Source organism: Fistularia commersonii, chromosome 3, assembly GCF_037954325.1.
Source record: "Fistularia commersonii isolate RoL2024-O1a breed Wild chromosome 3, RoL_Fcom_v1.0, whole genome shotgun sequence".
In the NCBI taxonomy this organism is placed as follows: domain Eukaryota; kingdom Metazoa; phylum Chordata; class Actinopteri; order Syngnathiformes; family Fistulariidae; genus Fistularia; species Fistularia commersonii.
Genome location: NC_141286.1, coordinates 6,821,017 through 6,848,910, shown reverse-complemented (window position 1 = coordinate 6,848,910; position 27,894 = coordinate 6,821,017). Strand labels below are relative to the sequence as shown.

General features: G+C 44.2%; 2 protein-coding genes across 2 annotated transcripts in view; both read left to right on the top strand.

The window, feature by feature from the left end:
* Window positions 1-1,761, top strand: part of LOC147235355 (lissencephaly-1 homolog A-like) — a 34,540-nt gene extending 32,779 nt beyond the window's left edge. The window contains exon 11 of the mRNA XM_086143201.1: window positions 81-1,761. Coding sequence (XP_085999327.1) covers window positions 81-154 — 74 coding nt within the window. The 3' untranslated portion in view covers window positions 155-1,761. The remainder of the gene's footprint in view (window positions 1-80) is intronic.
* Window positions 1,762-3,953: 2,192 nt separating this feature from the next.
* On the top strand, window positions 3,954-27,713 carry mettl16 (methyltransferase 16, N6-methyladenosine). Its single transcript, XM_086143122.1, has 10 exons — window positions 3,954-4,097; window positions 4,401-4,544; window positions 14,136-14,323; window positions 14,867-15,007; window positions 15,342-15,457; window positions 15,654-15,796; window positions 18,733-18,802; window positions 20,388-20,477; window positions 25,448-25,621; window positions 26,036-27,713. Exons 2-10 carry the CDS (start codon window positions 4,417-4,419, stop codon window positions 26,591-26,593), a joined length of 1,608 nt encoding a protein of 535 aa, XP_085999248.1. The 5' UTR covers window positions 3,954-4,097; window positions 4,401-4,416; the 3' UTR covers window positions 26,594-27,713.
* The last annotated feature ends 181 nt before the right edge of the window (window positions 27,714-27,894 follow it).

The following is a 27,894-nucleotide window of genomic DNA, read 5'->3' as shown; positions in this document are numbered from 1 at the left end:
ATTTTTGTACTTTATTTTTGCGTCTGTTGTACATTGTCTCTCTTACCTTGTTCTGACGTTGGCCTTTGTTCCTCCTGCAGATTTCCACAGGGCTGCTCCCTACGTGGTCACTGGCAGTGTAGATCAAACATTAAAAGTGTGGGAGTGCCGTTGATTTGGACCTCAGAGGATTGGACCACCAACCCAATTACCCAGGCGCTAATCCGGATCCTGCCTCCTCCTCCCCCTCTCTGGCATTCCACCTGCCCCCCCACCTTCCCTCCCCCTCTGCCTAACCTAAACCTCACCCACACATCTTCATCTCCTTCGGCTGCACTTACCACCATTGTTATTTACCAATTGCGCTCTCTGGTCCAATAACTTTTGTCCTTCAATGTAAATTATTCCTGGATGTAGATCAAGCTATTAAATGTTACACAAAAAAAGTATTCTTGCATGGTAATCAAAAATTGTATACTGTAAATTTACATAACGTTGTCTAGAAGTACCATAGGTTTAACACGGGGCTTGCCGTCTGTCATGCAGCCTTACTGACCAACCGAAGGCAGATGTTTTTGACTGGGTGTAAAATGTAGGGCACTAAAAAAAAAACAATAATTTAAGAAATGACAGTGTCTTTATGTGTCAGATATATTTTTGTCTATTTTTTTATTTAGGATTTTTTTTTTTCTTTATTTCTCTCCTTCACTGTCGTAGTATGTCGGTGCCTAGCTTGGTGAAACGTTTGAGAGGCAAGGCAGGAAAAGCATACAGTAAGATTGTCGGGCTTTGTTATTGAAATAATCTGTAGCTTTATAACCTCACTTCTCAAGTGTGCATACCATTTCTCTTCATGTGGAACTAGGTAATATTTTAATGGCTGTATATACGAATGTTTCGAACTGTTGTCCTCGGACCTTGGGGGCTGCAACACAGCTTTGTACTCTTGTCATGGTGGCACATGAACCACTGATAGGCTTTAGATTAAAGACCCAACTTCATGAATCTGCAGACAATAATTAAATGCTGAAACGTGTTTGACTAGCTTTGAGAATAGCTGCATCAGGCTATTCATCTGAAGCCCAATTCAGCTTGTCTGTCAGTGACAACCCTGAGTCACAGCCGCACCTGAGCAGAGTTCTGGGATTGCACCCTCTATGATCTCTGGCTCTTCCTTTAGGAGGTCATTTCCTGTGACCTTTTGTGTGTTGAACTGAAACTTCTGTCCTCTTCTTGTCCCCTGACCAGTCAGTCCTGGCAGGGTTTCTTTTTGTGTAAAATAGGAATGATGTAAAATCAGAGGATGCTCAGTTGAAATAAAACTGTTAGAGAAAACAAGGCATGACGTGGAGTCAAAGTCAGCCCCCCCCCCCCCCCCCCCCCCCTCCCCCGGGTTTGATATCTGGGATGTGCAACTTATCTCATTTCTGAGGGGTCAAAATATGTTCTTGATTATTTTGGGTAAAAGAATCAGTTTTCTGTGAAAATATGAAATGTACATTGACATTGTTTAGAGATTTGGCAGTTTTGTAATCGCACTAAAGGTTGAACTGAGGGGCGGGGGGGATTGCTAGCAGCTGTTCTAATGCAGTCCTGATGCTGAGGTTGGTTTGTTAAGGCCTACTTAATGTAGCAGATCTGGAAGAGCTTTGAGAATATACTGACCACCTCATATCTATCTGAGTGGCATTCCTCCAATGTTCTGCTGTTAATCTTAAAACGGGAAGATTTTTGTCTAGGCTGGTTTAAAGAAAAAAAAACAAAAATCAAAAAAAAAAATAACCATTCCACTCCCCTTGGAGGAAAAAAAAAAAGAAACATCTTGCTTCAAATTAAAGCTGGCAAGGTGATTCATGAATCTTGCACATCCCTGTTTTCACTAAATCTTTGGTCCTTTACCGTTGATCAAAGACAACATTAAAATGTAATGATGTTGATAAATGCATAAACCTATAATTTTTCCAATGCAGTTCTTGGCTAATAAAGAATTCCATTGCTATACTGAACTTCTTATCTTAGCTTCTTTGCCAAGTTTTCCTCTTCTGTGTGTACTGGATGTGGTGATCTGCTGCTCGTGGCTTCCGTGAGCCTAATGTTTATGTAGCACTGCTGCATGTTAACCTGCACCAGAGGCAGAGCTGTCGGAACAACACGCTCGGAAGAAAATAGCACAGCCACCTCGTTGGAGCCAAGTCATTTGGACTGATGCGGAGGGCTACTGTCTCTGCACTGAAAGGAAAAGGCTGGCTGGGCGAGTTCAGACCGCTCTGGTCCTCGGTTGTAGAGGGGTTGGTTTTGTTGTGTGTGTGATGCTGTTTGAAGGAGCCTCCTTTGTAAATGCAACGGGATTGTGGCAGACTAGGACATTCCAAAGGAGAACCCCCTCTTTCAGGGAAAATTACTGATGTCTCCCTTTGGTTTTTTGCCCGCACCACAGTCTTTTTATCCACTCGCAAGCTTTTGTTTTCTCTCTGTCTGGGGAAAAAATTTCTGTGGAGACTCAACTAATTTTCTAGTACAATTTGGCATGAAAATGTCAAGGTATTTCATGCTCCAGCTGAAGCCAAAAATTGAGACATTTTGTCAGTACAATCTGGTTTAGCTCAGAAAAATACAGCGTCCTTATTGGTCCAGAAGTGACCACCTTTTGAAAAGATGCTATCCCCCCTCAGGATAATGCAATGACACAGAAGACTTAATAGAAATTTAAAATAAAAAAAACACCCTTCCTTGATTTTAAGCAAGGACGGTTGCTAAATAAAGGTTGGTATAAAAAATTTTTTTTTTCTTCTTTTGTAAGAACACGGCCGCTGGTGTTATCTTTTGCGAGTCCCAAGCAATCCCTGTGCGCTCTGGTCTGGCGTGTGAAGGGACCAGCAGATGGGTTTTCAGTCTGTGGGTTGTTTCCTCAGACCTCAAGTCCACTAGGCCTCTCTGACCCACTTGTGAACCACATTGAGGGCGTCAAGACTGCACAACAAGCTCTCACAGAAGAGCTCATGTTTTCGCCACTATGGTCTCACTGTTCACTCAGCAAACTGTTAACAATATACCTGGATGTCATTATTGTTTGCGATATAATAAAAGAAGAGATCTGCTTCTGTTTTGTCCTGGTCTATTATTTTACCAAAGGACATCGGGGACTCAAGGATTTTCTGGAAAATTGCACAATGTTGAAGTTTTTTTTTTCCTCCAATTATTTTTACATTTCCATTCAGCACAGAAGTGTGTCAGTATGGCCAGTTGTGAGAAGTATGGTCAAAATGTGCACACGTTTAAAAAACAGGCAGGCAAAACTCAATTAACATGAATTAGATACTTTTCTATTCCGATATGAAGTTATGTAATGTATTAATCTGCAAAGCACCACTAGTAACAATGACAGGTACATTACATTACACTACAGTCATTTGACAGACTCTGTAATTCAAAGCAATGTACAGATAATAATTACTTTCACCATAACACTAAAAATATCCTTCTACATGTTATTTGTCGTTTATTATTTGCCTATTGATTTTTTATAACGTGAGGATGTTTTGAGCACTCAATTCAAAATGATACAGAGAAAACAACCCCGAACAAGATATGTTCTGTTCAATCTTGTGTAACCACTATTTTTTAAGTTGCCGTGAACCTTTTTTTTTCTTGGGGCCGAGTGTTATTTACAACTGACTTTTATTGCATAATAAGCTTTTGCAATAGCTGTATTGTAAGACATGTCTAAACAAAAATGTGTATTCTAAAAATATGGCCTGATAAAAAGGACACGATCAGATAACAAAATGAACGAAAACGCATGATAAATCCGCGATTAAATTAAAAAGATGAAAAAATTAGAACGGAAGAATTTGTTCAACAACTAGACAGTTTTATTAACTTTCTTGGTCACCAAAAATAACTTTTCTGACGTCCGTCAATGACGGCATCACGCATGGACGCAAAGTGGTGACGTCAATTAAATACAGGAAGCGCACCGCAAAGCATGGAAAACGCTTGGACAACGTGAGCTGACTGAGATTGTCCTACGTAGTGGCCGAATTCGGAGAAGTCAGCGACAAAATTGGGGAAGAAAAACATACACAAGCTTCGCCACCCGGGAAAACACTCCTGAGAAGGTATGCAAAAACAAGCGGGGTTTTCGCTAGCTTCCGGTGATTGCTGATCGGAATTAGCTACAAGTAGTTGTGACTATTTGAATAGAGGTTAACCACAATGAGGTCACCTGAGTAATGCAGACTTATTTAGAACCCCTCCAAACAACACGCTTACGGGGTTTGTTTCCCCCCTAACTGTCGACTTATCCTCAGAAAAAGTGAGCTGCACAAAGTTAAATGGCTGTCCGTTAAGTTACCCGGCCCTGCTGTGTTGTGACGACTGTTATCGCGCTACGCGCCATCATCTTCTCGCGATATTTCCAGGCTCAAGGCCTGCCCCATGGCGCTGAATAAGTCCATGCATCCCCGGAACCGCTACAAAGACAAGCCCCCGGACTTTGCATACCTGGCCTCCAAGTATCCGGACTTCCAGCAGTACGTGCACACCAACCTGACCGGACGACCCGTGTGAGTACCTTCCGTCACACCGGTTATTGCCTCACAGTGATGTCGCGCCACGGAATGACGTCACGGTGCAGCGGTGGCTTCCATCACCTTGTTTGACAAAGGCCTCAGCTGGGAGGAAAATTCTTCTTTTTCCATTGGATGTAGTTCGGTCAAAAGAGAGGATTGTGTATTCCTGCTACAATTTATTTCACAGGAAAACCCACACCCATTATAGCAGTTATATTCTGAATTACGTTGCAAATATTCATACATATGTATTCCCTGTAGAGTCCAGTCCTATGCTTAGTCTTTTGTATGGATTTAATTGAACAAACAGATTCTTTGTTCATGTTGATAGGATAATGAGATAATCAGACAACCTTTAAATCATATCATCTCCTGCATATCCACTGTTTCCTGAGTTACTCGTGCTGCATGGTTTTCTCAAATTGGGGCAAACCATTTGACATGTTTCTATCCCATTGCAGATTTTTTTTGACATTCATGACTGATCCACAATGTGACAATTCAATGGTGTAATGATAGTGTGAGTGATACCTATGGCTTTTTTGCATTGTTTTAGGTTATTTGCAACAAAGACAAAAACACTTGTTTGTAGTAAAAAAAAAAGGAATTACATCCTGTGATTACACAAATTCTTCACTTCGCTTAATATTGATGTTGATGTTACTTGACACCTAAAATGTATCGATATTTTGCCAAACTGATTTATTTCTTTTAAGTTTAATAATCGTCTGCATTTGAAATTAGAATCAGAAAATGTCATTTTATAAAAGTTTTCCCCTGAAGTGACCTATATTAGTACTGAAGGTCCACAGAGTACAAGATATGATCGCACATATCAGATTCAATGTTTTCATCCCCTGGTGTGAACATTGATACCATTTCTTTATTCTGAGATATTTCTGTGGCCACGTATGTTCCTAAGTGAGGGCTATTTGCATTTATCGATGTCAAGTGACCTGAGCGGCAGGTAGATGCAGATGGCTTGTGTCAGCCCACATATTGCACTGTCACTGCTTGCTACTTATGGTAATTTGACAAGGAGTACTATACGTCCTTCCGGAGTCACGTGGGATGGTGAAAACTGATGTCAGCGTGGGACTCATTCACATCTCCATATCCCATCTGGTGGGTGGTTACTGGGCCTTAGTATTGACCTCACGAGCCAGAATATGTTATGCACCAGTCACCCTGTGGACTCATGTCCAAGCCAGAGAAAGTATTGACTGATTCTGAGCACCTAAACCTTTCACGCTGTGCCCGAGGAGTCTGAGCGCTGCTCTCCGACCCCCACCTTTCCTCGCACACTCGGCTTCTTACAGCAGCAGGAGGGAGAAGCCCGGGCACATGATTCATGATGGCAGCATAGGAGACCTTTTTTATTTTACCAGATTGACAGATTCATTAGTGACTTTTGAAATGAATGCAGTTCAAAACCCGACGCCGCAATTTAAAAAATGGGGCAGTGTGTCAATCAAATACCGGCCCAGCAAGGTTCTTGTGTTAAACTTGGCATCGCTGTTGATATCATGGCAATACCGTGTGTGTGTGTGTGTGTGTGTGTGTGTGCGCGCACACATGGCCCGGTTTCCCCGCATGTTGCTGCTGAGGAGTCGGTTCAGGAGAACAAAGGAACAGCATGTCTGGCAAGATTAGCGGTGTTGACGTCAACCGCTGTGCGCTGATGATGGCAGCTCCGAGTTAGACACCTGCACAGCCTTCTCATAATTTTTTTTTTCTTGTCCTCCCTGGCTTGAGGCGGCGCAGGGAGCTGTGTTTCGTATGCAGAATTCAAACACTTCCCCCAGTCCTGCAGTGTCTTATGAAAACAGTAACATAGGTGTTTTTAAATGAGACTGGAAAAATGAACAGATAGATTTCACAATATTTATAATAGGAAAAAAGATAGCCATCTCTGAAGTAAAATCCACCCGTCCATCCATACATCTATACATCCATACATCCATCCATCTTCTGCCGCTTAATCCTGCAATCGGGGTCGCAAGGGACGCTGGAGCCTATCCCAGCTTTCATTTGGTGTAAGGCGGGGTACACCCTGGACTGGTCGCCTGTCAATCGCAGGGAAAAGTAAAATTATTCATTAAAATCTTGTGTATTATAAAACAGAGCAGAATATCAAAGGTAGAGAATCTTCAATTTACACTATATGTGTGTATCCCCTAAATGCTATAATTTTTCTTGCTTTAGAAGATTTTTAGAAAAGCACGTCTGTATTCACCACTTTTTATTATTTTAGCCATTGTTAGCCAATATAATTCCGTACTTTGTTCATACAAAAAAACAGTGTGAATGTGCTGGCCGTCAGCTTTTGTCAGGCTGACAGGTGAAGTCTGGGCTTCGTCTGTCAGGTGCGACACGCTCCCCTCCTCCCCGGCGCATTACGTGACACAACCCGTCGAGAAAATCGCTTGTCTTCCACGTTTTTCAGACAATGAGGCGCCGCATCAAAACCAAACACCCGTGTGCAGAATATTGGTGGAGGCTGATTGTTTGCCGTTGCGGAGAGACCTGTCAGTTGTATCTCACCGGGTCTGTGTGTGTGTGTCTGATGCAGCAAAACACAGGGACCGCTCACACTGCCTCCACGTCCGTCTGTTCTCCATCAGTAGATGGACAAACGACATCCTGGCGGTGTTTGGGCTGAACACCCGGCTGGATGTGGTTATTAGAGGCGCAGACAGCCGGAGCCCGTCTGTGTCAAATCGGGTAGAAAGAAAAAAAAAACAACATCAAAATACCTGGTGACTCTCAGAAATTGCCCCCAGTTCGATAACTGGGTTTTAGCCCGGTTATTCTTACAGTCACTTTGGTATCTCTTGAGAAACATTCAGACGCTGTCGAAAATGTTTGAGATAACTTCAGCACATGATACTGAGAAATCAAGACAGACATCATGTTTGAAAATGCAAAAATCCGATTGGTCTGATGTTAAGCCTTAAATCAGACCAAAATCCAACTCTTCATTTATCTTCCATTCATTCATTCATCCATTCATTCGTCCATCCATCCATCTTCTGCTGCTTATCCTGCACTCAGGATAAGCAGTGAATCGCAGGGCCACATACAAGGACACAACATTCACTCCCTCACTCATCTGGGGCAATATTCCCAATTTTTTCCAATTAACATGCTGAATGTTTTTGGAATGTTGGAGGAAACCGGAGAACCACCGTGCCACCCCATTTATAATACATCTCCTTATATATTATGAATACAACTTTTTTTGCTCATGTAACAATTATAATATAATAAGACAGTCAGCACTGCAGCACTGACCTTCAGGAATTTGTTGGACATGAAACTGCACTATAATCAAAAGCCCCTTTTATATTGAAAATATCTATAGAATTATTTTTATGAATTACATTAAAATCATATATCCAGATGTCAGTGTTTCTTTGCCAAATACTCAATCTCCACATGTAGGTGATTCTTCACACCTGCATATTTATTGAAAACAGCCTTTTAAACACCAAAATTTCCCCCCATACAAATTTCCCCCCATCCCTGCCCCAATACAAGCACCCCCTGTAACAAACATAGAAATCAAGGCTGCACGGTGAAACCGGAGCGTTGGCACGCGCCACCGCCAGTAAATTTCTAGTTCCCTACAACCATAACGGATGTCCAGGATTTCCGTGGCACACGGAAGAAGCTCGGCGGCAGAAATTTGGAATGCCTCTCCCTCAGCCTGTCATTCCGTCAGTGTGGGGATTAACTCGGTTTTGTGTTTCCCAATGAATTAATCTACTGGGTTTTTAAGTGTTTAAACGGCGAGTTAGAGGATGAGAGTAATCTCGGGGAGACACTCGCTCGGCCCTCAGGGGGAGAAACGTCTCCCCTCATTTGGGGATCGTCGGTGCGGCGGACTGATAGCAGAGGGGAGCTCAGACTCGGGGTGTGGGGGGGGCGGACGTGATTGCGATTGGAGTGAAAACCCAAACATCGCTGTCATTTTGTTTCACTCTTTATTTTGGGAGGAGGAAGTGTGGCAGCTCCGATCGGGCTGATTGGAGATGGGATGGATTAAGAGCAGGGAGTGGGTATTAAAAATTCAGCAGCCTGGCTGACACTTAATTCAGAAGTCATATTTTTTCACGGGCTGGGAGATGATCATCTTAAGAGGGATTTTCACTTTCATAATTAGCCATTCACACTACTTTTACTCACTGGCTTTTTTTGTGCCACTATTAAAGGTGCTCCTTGCGTTGGCGAAGAGTGGAATGAATAATTCCGTGACGAGCTGTTGCTTTTTATGTAGCTGGATCATAATGATCTATTAAATGGCCCTTTTCTCTGGAAAACCCAGTACGCTCAATACCATTTTCGATTTTTGAGGTTCTGGTATGAGAGATAGGAAGTCTCTACTTAAGTAGATGTGACCTCAATTTTAATCCCCCCCCCCCCCCCAGCCCTTTTGCTCACTCTGCCCTTTCACACTGAAATAGGCCGAGTTTTAGAAGATCACGGGCCAGTGACCGTATCATAATACAGTAATGTTTAAATGCAGAGAACAACATTTTGTGTTCCCGACAGAATCATCATTTGTACCTCCAGTATAAAAGGACATTATCATACCCGCAAAACTCTTTTGAATGCTTTAACAAAGAAACATGGCACCACATGACCAATGTATCATCTTTCCAGGAATACATGCCTGAGAGGGATCAACAAGTTTGGGTAAAAAGATTTAATCTATAACTGGATCAACAAATTCCGGTATTGTTTACAGGGCGCTGTTGCTTGTTTGAACAAAAAAAAAAAATTGTCACAGTTTTTTAGTATTTTAAGAAACAAACCCTCCATTGCACTGCATCATGGTTGGACAGTGTTCAGTATGTCTTCTATATCGTGAGCAGCTCCGTCAGCACACTCTTTCATATGAAAAGAGATGGCCTCTTTGTGAAAAGGAATACATCTGTGTGATAGTGAATATAGTAATTATTGACTCGGGCTCCGATTACATTCGAAAGCAGTTCACATTAATTCTATCAGGGATAATCAAGCCTTTATTATTGTGCATTTGGCTCCAGCAAATTTGACAAAGTGCTCACACTACATCATCCTCTTCACACCCAGGTTAAGCGTAGCCAAGTAAAGGGGGTGTACCATGAAGGTCACACCTTTTGTGGACTATTGTTTTTGTGTGTGCATTAAGGTCGCCTGCAGGCAAATGTTGCCCTCAGTGTCTCCTGGTGTGTTTGACCCTCCCCTCGCCACACACACACACACACACACACACACACACACCCATACACACTGCAGTACGCTTGGCCTCGTACTTTTTTTTCACTTGTTTGTCCCATGCCGTATTCCGTCAGCACGCTGCCGCGCACTTACGTGGCGGCCGCCGTGAATCGCGGGCACTCTCACGCTCCGGCTGGCATCAGCCATTGCTCCAACGTGGCCAGATTTGCGTGCTCTCATCATCTGTTCGGTAGGTGTGGTTGCCATGGAGACGTGACATTCGCAGCGCTGCTGATGGGGAGTGAATGGTCTGCATTGCACACACACACACACACACACACACACATACTCCTCCAGGGCTAAAAATAGAGGGCTCGCCTAAGCAACCTCACCCTCTGAATATTGATCCTCATCTAATGAAGCCTCGGAGGAAAAATGAAAGGGGGCAGAGCGTCTGAAAGCCGGACAGATGAGAGAGGCGGCCACTCGCTTTTGTCAGCTTTGTGCTGATCTATCACTTCCTCCTTTAATCATAATTATTTTACGAGATCATTTTTAAAGTGCAAATTCTTCCCCGCCTCATCTTTTATAAATGCGCCCCAGCTCCCTGCCGGAGCCAGGTGTTGAACTGGACCATTAGGCTAATACGCTCATCCGACGGCAGAGGGGGGGTGACTTTGGAAGATTAATGCGGGGCTCCGCAGGTAAATCACCTCTCATTCACATCGGCCCCCGTCTCCGGCCCCAACTGGATGCCAGAGACAGGTGTGTGCCCGCCCACCTGTCACCGGACAGGGTGATTAGGAAATAGAAACGCTGTTTCTGGGATCCCAAAACAATCAAAGATCTGGGAAATAGCTACCGTTTAGTATTTCCCCACATCTTTTCATATTTAGCCGAAGGCAAGAATCAGCCTGATCATCTCAAATGAGATTGCCTTTCCTTAAAGTTCACTGACAAAAGTGGACAGGAAATTGAAGTGCCTACAGTTGATAAGGAAACATTTTTATTTGCAGGGGTGCTGTCCCATCATGAGCGATCACCAATGCGTAAAGTCCTGCTTTTTTCGGGGCGGTGCAGTGTCAGGTATCATCGGGGAGCTTCTGTCCTCTGTGGTTCTCACAGGCAAAGAAATATACTCGAGCTTGTTTTTCGGTTGTTTCGCAGGCATTAGTGTGTTTGAATGTCTCGATCAACAGCGGACAGGACTGGATTTATCCAAAGCACATGATGAGAGCTGATCCGATACAGAGGGCGCCTTATTGGATTGAATTAAAGGCCAGTGGCAGCTGGGCTACTGCTTTCACTTCAAATGGTGACAAGAATATCATTTATTTCCAGTCTCAAGGCAGCCGTTCTCCAACTTTACAAATCCCTGATACAAAAGAGAATCGGGACCAGCAGGCTACAATGTTGATGCAGTATATCTAGTTTGCTGTGGATTTTATGGGTGATTATTGACAATTTATTGCTGATTTCACACTTTTTTTTGGTCAATATCATGGACATCCTCACCTGAAATCTGTTCTGTTAAAATGAAGTTGAGCTCAAAGTCGGCTATATTGTCAATTTCTCCGCATGTACTTGACATACAAATGATTCGAGATGACGTTTCTCACTTTCCCGCCATGTCATGAGATTATCAAAATAATAATAGAGTGTTCATTGACAATATAGCGAACAATAAACAAACAAACTATAGAGTATAAAATACACGTAGTTACAATCAGTACTGAGGTAATAAAATTAGAGAGATTTTACAGCAAAAAAACTGAAATGTATAAATATATGTTCAATCCCTAATTTTAATGAAGTTGGTATATAGTGTAAAATGTAAATAAAAACAAATACAATGATCTGCAAATCATTTTCAAACAGTTTTCAGTTGAATACACTACAAAGACAAAATATTTAATGTTCAAACTGATAAACTTTAAGGTTTTTTGCAAATATTCACTCATTTTGAATTTGAGCCTGTAACTCATTCCAAAAAAGCTGAGACAGGGGCTTTTTTAACACTGTATCACATCCTCCCTCCTTTTAACAATGCTCAAAAAGTGTTTTGGAAAAGAGGACACTAATTGTTTCAGCTTTGTAAGTGGAATTCTTTCCCCTTCTTGCTTCATGTACGACGTCAATTGCTCAACAGTCCGCGGTCTCCGTTGCGCTTCATAATGCACACATTTTCAATAGGAGACAGGTCTGGACTGCAGGCAGACTGGTCTAGCACCTGCACTATTTTACTATGCGGCCATGCTGTTGTAATGCATGCAGAATATGGCTTGGCATTGTCTTGCTGAAATAAGCAGGGATGTCCATGAAAAAGATGGGGCTTGGATGGCAGCATAATGGTCTTCCAAAACCTGTATGTATTTTTCAGCATTAATGGTGCCTTCACAAATGTGCAAGTTCCCCATGCCACGGGCACTAACCCCCCCCCAAACCATCGCAGACACTGGCTGTGTGCTGATAACAATCCGGATGGGTCTTTTCGTCTTTGGCCCGGGGGACAAGACGTCCATTAGTTCCAAAAACAATCTGAAATGTAGACTCATCAGGCCACAGCACACTTTTCCACTTTACATCAGTCCATTTCAGATGAGCTTGGGCCCCGAGAAGCCGTCGGCATGTTTGGGTGCTGTTGATGTATGGCTTTTACTTTGCATGGTACAGTTTCAACTTGCATTCTTGGATGCAGCGAGGAACTGTTTTAACTGACAATGTTTTTCCTGAAGTGTTCCTGAGCCCACGTGGCAATATCCTTTACACCAAGATGCGTTTTTTTTTAGCGCAGAACTGTCTGAAGGATGGAAGGTTACAGGCATTCAATATTGGTTTTTGGCTTTGCCGCTTTGACAAAGAGTTTTCCTGATTCTCTAAATCTTTTGACGGTATTATGGATCGTCACTGATGAAATCCCTAAATTCCTTGCAACTGCACATTGAAAATTGTTGCTCTTAAACTGTTGGACCATTTGCTCACCCAGCTGTTCACAAAGTGGTGAACCCCCATCCTTGTTTGCGAACCTTTTGCACCCAATTACAACACTCACCTGTTTCCAATCCACCTGTGGAATATTCTAAACAGGTGTTTTTTAGGCATTCACACTCAACTGTCGCAGTCTTTTGTTGCCTCTGTCTCAACTTTAGTGGAAAGTGTTGCAGGCATCCAATTCAAAATGAGTGACTATTTGCCAAAAAAAAAAAAAAAAATCAATAACTTTTATCAGTTTGAACATAAAATAGATTGTTTTTGAAGTGTATTTAACGAAATATAGGTTGAAACTGATTTACAAATTGTTGTATTCTGTTTTGATTTCTGTTTTACACAATGTCCCAACCTCATTGGGACTGGGGTTTGTAATTTTAATTTGAATAAAGAGGACAGCAGCAGAGTTACCTCTACAGTTTAGTGCAAAAACCAGTCATTAGTCGAAACCTCGACTTTGAATGTTGTTTTGAAAGAGCGGATGTCAGTGAGTGTTAGAGTGTTAGGCACAGAGGTAAATATTACATTGATTTCACAATTGCAAGAAGTAATTAGGAAGTAAATTCTCATATTTATGAGTCAGAATGTATTTTGGATTGCAATCCTTGTATTGTCTTACCGATATGCACCTGTACACAATAACTGTTGACATTTACATGATGTGTGCGTATATATTGTAAATGGCCTTGTATTTCAGAGAAAAAGGGAAAACTGGATAGAATTTTGTTTTGCAAAAGTTGGTGATTGACTCTCTTTGTATTTGAGTTACATTACCAATTTTAATCAAAATAATAAAAAAAAAATGGAAGTGTCCACAGATCTGTATATATCTCCTTCTCCAACAGCATCATTTTTTAAAAAAATATGTTTATTTTACTGAAATGCGCTAAACTTGCAAGGCGCCAGACGCTCCCGTCACTGGCGTGCGTCTTAATTGCATCTGCCAAGGTGGTAAAAGAGCTTTGCAAAGCTTTAATTATACATATCTCACCCACGCGTTTTGTCCGCGGGGCCCTTGACAGCTGGATTCATTCAGCGTGGTGAGGAAAGAGGGGAGCGCCCCATGAGTGGGAGGTCCCAATGCTGAAAATTTGAATTTCATTGTGATTAGCAATGGATTGTAATTTGATGAGCTGCTTAAGTCCCTATTGTCTTTCTCTGTTTCGTGTGTGTGTGTCTGTGTGTGTGTGTGTGTGTATGTGTGTTGAAGGGATATAATCTGTTTACAAAGACTGATAATGGAGTCTAGCCTCTCCTGTTAGACACAAAAAAAAAACAAAGTGCATTTTAAACAAGGACTTTGATCGACAGTCAAAATTAATTTTAGTTTGGTTTAAAAATAAATTCAGTGGCGCTGTGTGTCTTATCACCTGGTTTCTCCCTCTCCCGCAGCGTAAACTTCAAAGAGCCGGAGGCGGTGCGAGCCTTGACCTGCACGCTGCTGAAAGAAGACTTTGGCTTAGCAATCGACATCCCGCTGGAACGCCTCATACCCACCGTCCCCCTGCGCCTCAACTACATCCACTGGGTGGAGGACCTCACCGACGGGCAGAAACGTCTGCGAAGGGGCATCGACATCGGTGCGTGACACCGTAGCCCGACCCCTTAACTCATCGACGAACGAGTCCGTTTGATAAGACGTTTCATTAGAGATGACCGGATATCTAAAAACGTTCAGGCTTGAATGGGTTTATATGGAAGTGGATACGTGATAATGGTTGATTCAGGCTGTTTTACGTTTCTGACGAGCCTTCCGACTGGAGGCTGCATGCTCTCCCCCAGCTTGTGTGGCTCTCTCTGGCATCCTTCCACAGGCAACCGAGGGGGGAAAAAAATACACCCGTCCCCATGTGTGAATGAGGTCTGAATGCTTGCATGTTTTGATATTCTGTCTTGCGATTGACCGGCAGGCAGCAAAAGCAGGTTAAATCCCGCCTCTCGCCCTGGTGTCATCCAGAATTGGCTCCGGCCTCTGACCTTTAGCGCAGGATAAGCGGTATAGATCATGAATGTCTGAAACCACATAAGCCGCCCAGTACGGCCAGCAAGTCCAAATCAATTCATTTAAAAGGTAACACGCACATATTTACTCAGCAGAAAGTAATGAGGGTTTTTCCCTCCAGGCACCGGTGCTTCTTGCATCTACCCCCTGCTGGGAGCCTCCATGAACGGCTGGTACTTTCTCGCCACAGAGGTGGATGATATCTGCTTCGACTACGCCACCAAAAATGTGGAGCAGAACGGAATGTCGGAGCTCATCAAAGGTGCGTGTGATCCATGTGAAATGAGCTTGCCGCCTTTTTTAACGGCGGTCTCTCAAGTATTTACCCGTCACCTCACATGCGCTCCGACGAACCTCGACATTACTGCACCCTGTGCAACATCGCAAGCAGCATCACCTCAGATTAAGATGCCTTTTTTTTTTTTTTTTTTAAAGGACAAATTAATTGTCTTATTGGCACTGAACACTGCTGTCATTCTGGCTTCACGGCAAAATGTCTCGTTTTTGAACCGCTCAACAAATTCATGACCAGATCTGTAAATGAATCATGTCTAATGTCGAAAATAAACATTTGTCCCACACGCGCCGCTCACCAGTCGTCAAGGTTCCCCAGAAGACTTTACTGATGGACGCGCTGAAAGAGGAGACCGAGATCGTGTACGACTTCTGTATGTGCAACCCACCTTTTTTCGCCAACCAGCAGGAGGCAAAGGCAAGTATCCTTTGTTGGGAATGTTTTACCCCCATGACTCTTGAGCATTGTCCACCAAAATTATGTAATGCTCCATAAATCTGTAGTACAAACGCAGTTTCTTGACTGGCCAGGACAGCCACGGCAATGCACTGGTAGTAACAGGCCTCTAATAGGATTGTGTTTTAATCTCTGTCTGTCTTGTTGCTTACTCCAGGGGGTAAATTCAAGGAACTCCCGGCGGCCTCCTCCCAGTTCAGTGAACACAGGCGGGGTGACGGAGATCATGGCTGAGGGCGGTGAACTGGAGTTTGTTAAGCGGATCATTCACGACAGCCTGCAGCTGAAAAAGCGCTTGCGGTGAGGACTGCGGCTTCACCTGGAGCCGCAGACGTAAACAATGGGGGGGGGGACACTTTGCTTGCCTGGAACCAAAGCGTGAGGGGAAAATGATCTTGCCAAATCAGAAAGAAATGGGGAATAAGCCGCAGCTGTGTCGTGGGCGTGTGTGTGTACTCACAGATGGCGGGTTTCTTTTTGTGACAGGCTCCGAGAGAATTAAATAGGTGCACCAGTGAGGGGAAGACACCGGGAGGTGATTTGGGCAAATGGGTTGCTGCACATTAATGGAGCTGTCACTTCGAGGGGGTTTAACAACGTGTGCGCGCAATCACCTCGCGACGAATCCGGGATCCCATGGCGAGCAGCTGTGTTTGGGTGGGATTGTCTCCGCCATCATCCCCACCCGTACTGGGCCGTCACTGGGGCAGCAGAGTGAGACGCGGGGCGGGGGCTGCAGAGTGATCCTATTAAACCTGATGAGACATGCCGCCGTTCCTCGGCCTCTGACAGGGAGTGTTTGTTTTGCGCATCTGTGTGTTTCCAAACGACGCTTCAGCGGAGAGATGATGGCGCTGCGCGGGGCTGATGTTAACACCTGTCTGATCAGACGCAACTTTCGCACGAGGAGCGAGCGAGTGAGCGAGCGAGTGAGTGCGACGCCAGGCTCCAGTTACAGGTTTGGCTTTCAGGCCAAACCAACCGCAGCTGCCTGTCACTCCCAAAGGCCTGCCAGAACACTTAGAGTCAGCAGGTGTCCATGGAAACACCGCCAACATCTCAGATTGCTCCGAAGGGACACCGCCGCTCTCCTTTTCCCCCTCTCGCCACTGAAGTGTGCTTGCTGCCGAATGGGGAAGAGCCCTTGCAGTTTCCCCAATAAAACACACACATCCAAAAGCTCGGTTCGATTGGGTATCCATCTATCAGATCATTGAAATGAAAATCTCCATGTCTTGTGATAAAATCGTAATCAGAAGCAATTGTGCAAAAGACGCAGGCGCGAATGTGGCCAGGATTTAAGCGCAGCTGCACAATTAGAGAAGTGTGAAAAGCTAAACTGGTGGGGAAGGGAGCCTGGGCTTCTGGCCTGTTCCGCCACTGTGTCAGAGGGGCGGAAATGACTGAATATCAGACCTCTTCAATGTTTCATTTTGGTAATACACACAGGCACCTTTCCAATTCAGCAATTTCTTGTTTTCAATAACCCGACAATGCATCAGCATATTTCCTCGCAGGAAGTTCTCACAGTTTTCAACATTATGGTTTGGATCCGTCTCGAGACCCCGGCGCTGTATGAAGGGTATCTCAGTATCTCAGGGTTGCTGAACCAAGCAAAATGTAATCAAAGTGGAAACCTGGCCAACACCATATTTCCAAATCACATTTTTTAAAGGTTATGACATGTCCAAATAGTTTTCTCCACAGATGGCAAAGTAATCTGTGTTGGTTTTCAGTTTAAACGTTAGAATTACCTGCTATATTGCCAACCAAAATTGCCAGTATATATCCTGCAAAAAAAAAAATCCCATTAAAACATTGCAGGCTTATTAAGCAGACAGAGGTGTTTCAAAAGTAGCAGCGAATTCCATCTCGCAGCCATCGCAAACAAATCCTTCCTCACACTAGCCGTTTTGGGGATAGTATTGGCTCGACACACTGTCAGCCTGTTCCAAATTGGCTGTATTTTACATGAGAGAAGGAGAAAGGCTCTGCCATTCAACAGGGACTCCCATTGTTTGGGGAGCGCAGCGTCAGATATGGGGGAATTTTATCAGTGAGTCCATTTCTACCAGGTCTCATGGCTAAATTGTATCGATGCTGGACGTCTGAAAGAGCTGCCCGATTCCTGCTTTCCGTCTGAGTCTTAGAAGGCTTGCCCTCGCTCTTGCACCAACTGCAAGAGTCTTTCCAGCGATATGTCACAGAGGCAGCCGATTCAAACAGTGGCTGTTTATATATATAGAGCACTTAATATCCAACCACCCGCTGGCTGTTTTCAGGAAGCTGATCAAATGACAAATCTACCCCAAGGTGAAATTGGCAGAACGGTAGAAATGGATGCACACCAACCTCAGATTTCATTTCCTGCATGAATGTGCATTATTTTGCTCTCTATTGTGCTATCGGGAAATACATTTAATGCATTGTGTATATATAATTCATTAGCAATTCATCTGTTTATACTCCCCTAATTGCACATTTATGCTGGAGCCAACTGCGGGCTTCCCCTGAACACTTTGTTTGTGTAGCTTTAACATTAGCGCTGACTTAAAAAGTCACGTATAAATGCATCTGTAAAACACTAACAGTAAACAAAACACGACAGAGCAGGATAATATCTTCTACAACGCCCGCCTATCATGTGGAAAACAACACTTGAGCCACGTGCACCGTGAAATCCGATCGTGTGTTACAGTAGGTGGTGACTGGATGCTAAATTTAAAACCCCGAGTTTGCCTCGGGAGCTGCTTTTCTCCACCCCCGGTTGTGTCTGCAGTCTTCCTCCGCGATGTTCACCCATGCAATTTTACCTCCAACGGGAAGTCCATCCTGTATTACGTCCCGCACGGTGAAATTAAGACAAGAAATGCGTCGGTGCATCAATGATAATTTTGTGTTAAGTCAAGGCCATTAGATAAATACTGGAGCTCCACATGATAGCTAGTGATTACTTTCAATGTTTGTGAAAATTGGCCTGAGGAACACCCTGATGGGTTCATCTTTCCCCCCTTTCCCTTTCTACCTATAGAATCTCATTCTACATCACCCAGCAGTGTGTATTGATCAATTCTCCGCTGCTGGATAAATTCAAAGTCTGCCTTTGTTCCATCTCATTTTTCGGACTCCCGTGTTCGTTTTTTTTTACCGAGTGTTCAGGGTTGTTCCATTGGACTGTTTGATCTCCGCGTGCCAGTCAGTTTGGGGCCGCCTAACATGGATCCTCCTTCCCGCAGGTGGTACAGCTGCATGTTGGGGAAGAAGTGTAGCTTGGCACCTTTGAAAGAGGAGCTTCGGAACCAAGGGGTGAGTAGCCCCGTCACTCAGAACAAAAGCAGAATGCACAAAATACATCTGCGCCCGCTGTGATTGTCAGCAGGTATTGTAAGATTCAAACCCGGTCTGCTCGTCCTGGACCGCGCCGGCGACCTCACAGTGTTTTGATAAAGGCTTGTTTAAAGCAGGCTTTGTCTCCCGTCCCCCTCACGGAGCTCGCCGCGGCTGCCAGGGGAGCAGATGCGCAGAGAAGCAGAACGGATCAGCTCGCTCTGATATGCCAGCCGGAGCAGTTGTCGCAAACGAGCCGTGAATGAGCTGATTTCCGTTAGCGGTGCATGACTGGATCACACGGCACGGTGTAGCTAACATCCATTAGCGTCATTAGCTTAACTGATAGCCCGGCACATGACTCCCGCCCGCCGCAGGCCCCTGATTCCACCCCATTCACCTTCTCCTCATGTCTACAGTCTACAGTGGACTGTGGTTCTGCAGGTTACCCTGCACCTGCTGCCCCTCTAAAAACAAACCTCCCCAGGTTTGTAGCACGCTGCAGATGTTCTGCTGCTTGGCCAGTGTCCAGCCTGGAGGCTGTTGCTTGCTTTTTAAGAAGTGTGTGTAAAAAAAAAAAAAAAAAGAAAAAATGAAGTCCTGGCTCACTAAATATGCTAATGGTCTTATCACCCCCTTCTCTCTCCAGCAGCTCCTCTGATGTGTATCTGTGTGTGTGTGTGCATGTTTTCATTTAGCAAATGATGAGTGTTTGTTGCCCATCTGATAACTGACCCTGAAAGGGTCTCCAAAGCTGCCACGAGAGACTGGTTGACGCTCCCGTTCGCCAAACGCTTTTCACACCTTACGTGTCCTTTAAGGAGTCATTGAGAAGAGCTCCTCTGGCTCACTGCTTCAAGATGAAGCTTTGAAGAAAAAAAAAAATCTCAGCTCTTTAAAACCATTTGTCAAAGACTTTATTCTAATATTAATTCATTAAATATTTCTCAAAGTCTGGTTCTTCACCATGGATTTTGGACCAGTTGAAACGGACCTCCTATTCCGTAACCGACAGAAGTGTCTTTAAGTTTTGACATTCCAAGGTTGGTTTCTTGAAAACAAATTTAAGGAGGCGTGCCGATGTTTTTGTCTTTACGTGCATCTACTTATTGTTTTAGATTTTGCAATGTCCATTTCCCGTGCAAAGATGTTACATGTCCAGCCCTGCCTCGTGAATGCCGACCCATGCAGGTCATGCACTGTGCAGTTCGCAGATGCATGACAATGCTGCGGGTGAAAATTATATCTCCTGGAAGACGTGGGTCAACCGAGGCAGCCAACATGCCGAAACTTGCCTCAAAGCTGAAACTGTGAAGTGAAACTGAGGGGTGCCCGGGGAAGGGGGCTCTCCAGGCACAACGAATGAAGCCTCTTACATCACACGTTATTTCATGTTTTCAAAATATTTGGAGATCAGCGTGACTCTTGACAGTAAAACACAAATGTGAGTCATCACTGTGCTCCTTATCTCTCAGCCCTGATGAGTCCTGAACTAATCTTCCTCACAAGAGTCCTCACAAGCGGCACGAGAGTGATCTCCTGACTGTCGGTTTTTCCCTATCAGGTGCCCAAAGTGACCCACACGGAGTTCTGCCAGGGACGCACCATGCGCTGGGCGCTGGCTTGGAGCTTCTATGAGGACGTTATCGTTCCGGTAAGGCTCCGCACATCCTTGTCATCCGCTATGTGAACCACGGGGTTCTCTGTCATGCGCCCCGCTGTGCAAATTGCAGTTTAGCCTTCTCACCAGCTCCAGGTAGATGTTTTCCGACAGCCCAAATCCATCTCCGCAATAATATACTGCCTGTGCCCTGTCCTGCCTGCATCCTCTTCCCCTCCAGCCCCTTCCAGAAGACACACTTGTTTCTTCCTCTGGGAGATTTTAATCTGATTTATTTTTGCTGTAGCCAGGCAACAGTTGCCAGGGTGAAAATGGGCGCACACACCAGGTCATTTTCTTGTTTTTTTTGTTTGTTTGTTTTTAGGGGTTGGGGGGGCAGAGAAGGACATCAGTGCCTGTATTTGGTAAAATTTTATCATGGGATATTTTTGGAGCTTTTTAAAACATGTTGATCATTCTATTTTTTTTGTCTTAAAAGGGTCAGAATGGTCAATTGGCAACTAATAGCCTTTTTCCAAAGCCCAAGAGAAGGTCCTTAAATTTCCAACGATGTACAAATGAGTACACAAAGACAAAGTAACCAGAATTTTGACTTTCATTTACTTTTGAAAAAAATCTCACTGATTTTGTTGATTGTCAAATTAGTTTGTGATCCATTCTAAAGTTGATTATTCATTGCGGCTCCCATTGGCATCATGAATTTCTCAGTGTGAGAAATTTTGATGTCATGTATTGATTTATTGATTACATTCAAATGGGCCCATGAATGAATAATCCCAATCATGTGTTGGAAATGTCAACCATATTTTCGATATTTTCGGACGTGGCGGCCACTAAGTTTATCCCTGAGTCAGGTATGGAAACAAAAATGGAAGGGGCTCCTGAGAAAACAAGGAGTAACGACGAAAGGTCGACATCAGTCAGCAGATGTGGAGATGTGCGATGGGGTCCGTGCTGAGTGTGCTTTGGTGAACTTTGCTCTGGCGGCTCCGGCATAAAAGCGTTTGAGCAGAATGATTGGCCTACATTCCCTTCTGCTGTTCCTCCGCTTTCAACCACAGCGTTCACACTCGGGACCTTCTCAGTATCAATTCCAGGCAGACCCCTCGAGTGTGTGTGTGTGTGTGTGTGTGTGTGTGTGTGTGTGTGTGTGTGTGTGTGTGTGTGTGTGTGTGTGTGTGTGTGTGTGTGGGCGCGTGGGCATACATATGGTCACATGTCAGCGGTTTCTGCATGCGTAACAGCTTGCATGGTTGATTACCTCGTTCTGCAGGCATCTTATAGATATGTGCTATATGTACTACATAACCATTTTCATGGGGCTGGGGTGCTCATTAATGTTACATAAAGACTTAAACATATGTGACATGCATGCAACCATGACCTACTTCACCCGCTTCATAGAAAGGCATCCAGCAAGCGACCATGACTGCAGCAATGGAAGCTTCATCTGGCCAGGTCTGGTCGTTGACCGTTAGTTGCGAAATATGACAGCCGTGCCGCACAAACACAATTTCTGGACTGAAACAGTCTCAGGTTGCATCTCAAGTCATGACTGCAGCGAAATGACCCGGCTCTGGCTCTTCCTGTCAATAATATTCCCGTAAAGTCTTGAAACGAGACCCATTTCATTTCCAGATTAAGTTCGTCGAGGCGGTTTCCATGGCGTCCCTCGATGAAAAAGAGGGACAATGGCAGGTCCATGCAGACAGAAAGCAGCCTGCCAGGGTTTATCTGCACCCTTGATTTAGGTGTTACTGTCTGTACGGTCACCTGCAAGGACGCAGGCTCCCCTGGACACCACGAGAGGAAAGGGGTTTGGAGATTTTCACACGTGACGTGTTATAAGATTTCACAATAAACCCTGATCTATTGTCCACATGAGCAGTGGTAAAGGTGCTCTTTGACAAAGGAACAGGAAACTAAGGAAGAGAGGAGTGCCTGGCCTGTCCTCCTGAAAACAATGAGATGGTCGCATCCGATCAGCATTTTTTATTTCATGATGCAGCCCTGAGTGAATTTACTTACCTTGGCTTGGGTTCACTTTTTTTATGCACAAAATCCCCACTTGTGTGGGTGCGTGTATGTGCACATTTGAGCGGAGGGTCTGCTCGTGTGGTCAAAATTGATAATTGGATTGCATTATACAGTATCTGGAGAGAAAAGCTCCCGTTCCCCTTTGCTTTTGCCCACTTTGCAAAATTTGGCCCGGTAATTGTTAGGTTGTCATTCCGTGCGCACGTGTGTGTGTGTGTGTGTGTGTGTGTGTGTGTGTGTGTGTGTGTGTGTGTGTGTGTGTGTGTGTGTGTGTGTGTGTGTGTGTGTGTGTGTGTGTGTGTGTGTGTGGGTGTGGGCAGAAAATGAAGTGAGAGTGGGTAATACATAGTGGGATTAATAATGGAGTGAAACAACAGTAGTCATGGAGGATGGTGTGACTCTACGGAGCGGTGCGTGTGGGTGTGTGCACGCACCACTGGGGCAAGAATAATGTCAAGGATGCATCTCACAAAAATACTGGTTTATCTTGATGGACTTTATTGATTTCCTCTTTTATACACAATGAGCTGAGGGACTTGGGGAGTTGTGTGTGTGTGTGTAAAGGGGGGGGGGTGATACAAACAATACAAACATCCATCATCAATTCATGAATTAAAAATGAATTTTGCCTGAAAAGAAGGATGCAGATGCAGTTAAGACAGTTTTCTACGGAACTTGTCAGACTTGTGCGGCAAGGACGGAGGTGTAAATATGGACCCGTGTATTGACCGGGCGCCTCCCGGGGAGAGCGCCCGTATGTGGCGGCCGGCGTCGCCCGGATGTTTGTAGGTCAGTCGGCCACCCTGTCTGCGTCGTCACCCCCTCCCATCCTTGCCGCAGAACTCCACTGCCGCATCCCCCTTCTCCCCCGACGGAGCCGGCACGATCTTACGCACCACCGGCTGCAACAATAGCTGGCGAGCGCCGGGACGAGGCTGCAAGCGGACTCGCCGTCGCCGCTCGCCGCTGCAGGGGATCAGACAGGTGGATACTGCAGGTCCGGGGCGGCGTTAGTGTGGATGGATCGCCCTCTAGTGGCCGATACACAAACGTGCATCCACTAAGAGGAGATGTTTCTTGTCATCATGTTGTCATTAATCCCTAGTTATGTGGTCATCTGGAATCAGTTCATCCATTATATGCCATTTATCCTGCCGTCAGGGTTGCGGGGATGCTGGAGCCTGTCCCAGGCGTCGTCGGAGCAGAGGCTGGGTTCACCCCAGAATGGTCACTGGTAGATCGCAGGGCCACGTATAGATTCACACTCCCAATGTTTTTCAAATTTACCTCCACACATTTACATCTGGCTCGTCATTTATCCTATTGCATGTTTTTCTTTGACTGCGGGAGGAACTCAGAGACCGTGCAAACTCAGGGAATCGAACCAAGGTCCTTTGTGCTGGGCGGCGGAAGTGCTAACTACACCTCTTGGTTCAGCATAACAAGCATAAATTATCTGATTCAAACTTGAAAAAATAAGATCTTCTGACTTCTTTGTTTACTGAAAGGATGAATGTTTAATGTATTTGTGTGGAGGACATTTTTAGGACTTTGTTTTGGAAATACTTATCAACATTCAGAACATTTTCTGATATTGAATAATTCATTTTGGGGGGATCGCGGTAATTGTGTTTACAAAAACTTCATTTTGAATTATTGCCAAAAAAAGGGAGACACCATCACACATCCCTTCAGAAATTACTGACTTTTTTCAATATCCTAGTAGCAAATGCAGATTTCAGATATAATCCATCAAAATAAATTACTGGCCGATGAGAGCAAACTGTTGAGAAATTTTGACTAAACAGTATTTGTTATTGGGCACTAGGAGAGGAATGTCAACCCTGTAGTTAGACCAGAAAAAATACATGTATTTATATTCATCATGACAAACAGCTTTGAAATAATTTGATGTGATATTAGTCAAACTTGCTGCAAAGAGACCTGATGTTGAGGGATATTAAGCGCAGCTGTGACATGGCAAGTTTGAACATTTGAACAGTCTAAACCAAACACACTGCTCTCTTATCTTCACAAAGGCCGATGAAGGACTCAGAACAGCAAAAGAGTCTGACCTCCTTTGTGAACTGTCCATTTTTTTTTTTTGAACAGCCCTTTGTAAGGAAAGACAAAAGCAATTCTGCAGGGACTGGGCCACTGCTTCTGGGATGTGATTTACGATGGATTTATTTTTCCGGGGAAAGACAACAGTATTGACTTCCTGCTTTTTTTGGACTCCTTTTTTATTATGCTATTGTCTCCTGAGATCTTTCTAAGAGTGTCATTTTAGGAAAACAGATTAGCTGCCTATGATAGAGTAATTATTAATGAGAGAAGGTCAGTCCTGTGTAAATTTGTCCTATTTTATTGCTACAGTTAACAGCTGCAAGGGCAGTTTCGGCTTTCTGAAATCACTGACCATAAAAAATGACGAACCAGAAATCGACCTATTTTTAGACATGTTTGGGCACAGCCGAAAACGTGTCAGTAACCATTCACCCAACTTTCAAAGCAAGTATTATTCATTTTACTACAAATAAGAAGTCATCTCTTGGGGAGGGTCATTCAGAACGCTGATAGCACACAAGCCTGCAAGCTCAGCGTGAGGAGCCAGGCTCAACAAGTGATCACTCACCAATAGCTTTTTATTGCTGGGGTTCAACCACTCACAAGCGAACCTGATCAACTGGGCAGTTTGCATCATGTATGCAGCTATATGTGACCGGAGTGTTTGCTGTATGACACTTCCATAACTAATGACAGGCTCTTTTATTCACCATGCCGCCCCAATCTTAAGTTCCACACATCTGATGCACAACCAAGTCAAATGCGTATGGCTTTGGAAATAAACAAAATCACATTTTTGTCTCCTCATACGCATCACTGTATTAATTTGACCAAAAAAAAAAAAAATGTGTTTCAGTGCATTTTTCAGTTCTGTTAAGTCTCTGCTTGTGTTTCACCAGTCTCCTCCCAGCAAGAAGCGCAAATTGGAGAAAGCACGGAAGCCCTTGTCGTTTACACTCCCGGAACCGGGCCTGAAGGAGCTCCACGTTAAAGCCCGCGCCCTGGGCTGCGTGCCCCGCACCCCTGTAGACGCCGTCACAGCACTGCTGGAGAAGATGCTCACCGACCTGAGGGTAAGGTCTGCGCACACTCAAATTGTGGAGGAAGTTGACCTCAATGTGAAATCAGGAGTAACATTTATTACTTGGGTACTGCTGTTGCTCTGGGTTCAAATAATGGTCCTGAAACTCTGTTGCTTTAAGTTATTCTGTATGAGAAAGTTACTTGGAGCTGAAGTGGCTGCTGGAGTTTTGAAGGATTATAACGGTTTGTCCTTGTTCCTCTAGCATGTATGTTAGGCAAACAAATGTCTGGCGCCATAAAAAAGCAGATATGAGAAACAGTAAAAATCTCATCTTTTTTCCTTAAAAAGATATATAATCTTATTACTATGTCTTTGCTTGCAACTTGTTGTGTGCATTAAACCCTAGCCTGTTGACAGTTAAAATTCAGTGAACGAAAATGTGTGTTTGTTCGTCTGTTTGCAGGTGCTGCACAAGCAGGTCCCATGTAGAGACCAGGAGCAGAGCCTCTTTCTGACTGCTGTAGAGAACACTTGGATCCACGGACGTCAGAAACGACGTGAGCAGAGGCGGCAGCTGCGAGAGCTCCCCCGAGCTCCCCCCAGCTCTCAAACCCCTCCGGCCGCCACAGCTTCACCGTCTCAAACCCGACCTCCGTCCACACAGCGACCCCAGCAGGGGGAAGCTCATCTGGGGCCCGCAGAGCAGAGCCGCGACAGCGCGTCCATGAATGACGGTGCAGAGGAACTGCATCAAAACACAGCAGGCGAAGACGAGAACATGGAGGCATCCACCTGCACAGCAGCGACATCTGAAACTCCCACAAGCGAGTCGCTGTCAAAGCAGCCCCCGAGCCCGGGGGCTGTAAAGGACTTCCTTTTCAAGTGTCTGCTGAATGTGGTGCATGAGGAGAACGAGGTGGTGATTGAAATGCACTGGGTTGAAGGTCAGAACAAAGATCTGATGAACCAATTGTGCACTTACCTGAAGAACACTCTTTTAAAGTCAGTTGCCAATGCCTAATTGGTTTAAAAGCAAAAACGAAAAAAAGAACGGCAGACTTCTTACCGTAATGGGGTAAGATGTCGAAACATATCAACATCAATTTTGAAACCGTGGGGAAAACAGTCAACTTTATGAAGTTTTATTAGAATTTAGAATTTCAATCCACTGTGACGTAAGCTTTTTTTTTCATTTCAAGAACCTCACTATTGAGGTACTGTTGTTGAATCGTCTTTTTATATGTAGGTTTACCTTGTAAGGTAAAGTACTGTGATTTTGCTCTCGCTAGTTGCAAAAAGCATTTGGAATAAATGTTTCCAGGTTTTTTTTTTTCCAAAGATGTTTGAAACTTTTCTTCACGCAGGACACTTTTTTTTTTTCTTTTTTTTTTTGGTACATCTTTCTGATTTTATTTTTGTAAGATTATGCAAAATGTGTTTAGCGGACACTGGCGACATTTTATAAGGTTGTAATTCTGCGCTGTGACCATAGGAGGGCGAAAATGTATTTTTTTCTTCCCAACCCTCTTCCTGTCCCGTCTGCTGTTTTGAGATAAAATTGTTTTGTAAGGCATTTGTAAAAGTCTTTTCAATGAAAAACTGCCACAGTGCAGCTTTGCAATAACTTACAGACTCTGAACCAGAACCCGCGTTTCAGTGTCTGGTATCTCTGAAATGTAAACAACATAACTTGGTGACTACTGCTAGGGTGAAAAGCAGGAAGAGCGACAGGAGGACAGTCATGTGAGATTAGATAACCGATTGAAGTGCATGTGCTTTTTAGTGTGTGCTTTAGCACCTACATTTGGTAAACGGTTGTCTTCTTTCTATGAGGCCTTGACGTGTTGCTTCAACATGCCAGTGTGGACCCTGACCCTGTAATCAGGTCTCAGGCTGTTGCTGGATTTGAAAGCTGATGTAATGTGCCTAAAATCAATTTGCTGCTGAAAGAAATGTTAAATCACGAAACAATCATGACAATTAATAGCAAGTAACAGCAACTTTAATAAATTGTGGTCATTGAACATTAGTCTTTGTTCAATAATTGTTCAGTAAATATCAAAAATCTACACAAATGTTATGCTGTATGGCTTTTTTTTTTGTGTTTTGCCAAGGTAATGCCCATAAATTGAGTTTGCAAGTTGTTGGCGTGAAGTTTGACAGGTTCCTGTTGCTTTTGTCAATATGTGAAGTGATTCCTCTCTGAATCTGAAGTGACTGAGGTTCAGGCCTGCAGAGGTTTTTAATGACCAGACATGCCATTACCTTTAATGGCAGTGAAAGGCAGCTGCCTTTTTATTTGCGACCCCCTTTCTAAATTGC

Coding starts and splice junctions, on each gene's coding strand:
- mettl16 (XM_086143122.1), top strand. CDS start 4,417: ATGGCGCTGAATAAGTCCATGCATCCCCGGAACCGCTACAAAGACAAG. Junction 14,324..14,866: donor GCGAAGGGGCATCGACATCG/GTGCGTGACACC, acceptor TTTTCCCTCCAG/GCACCGGTGCTTCTTGCATC. Junction 18,803..20,387: donor AGGAGCTTCGGAACCAAGGG/GTGAGTAGCCCC, acceptor TTTCCCTATCAG/GTGCCCAAAGTGACCCACAC.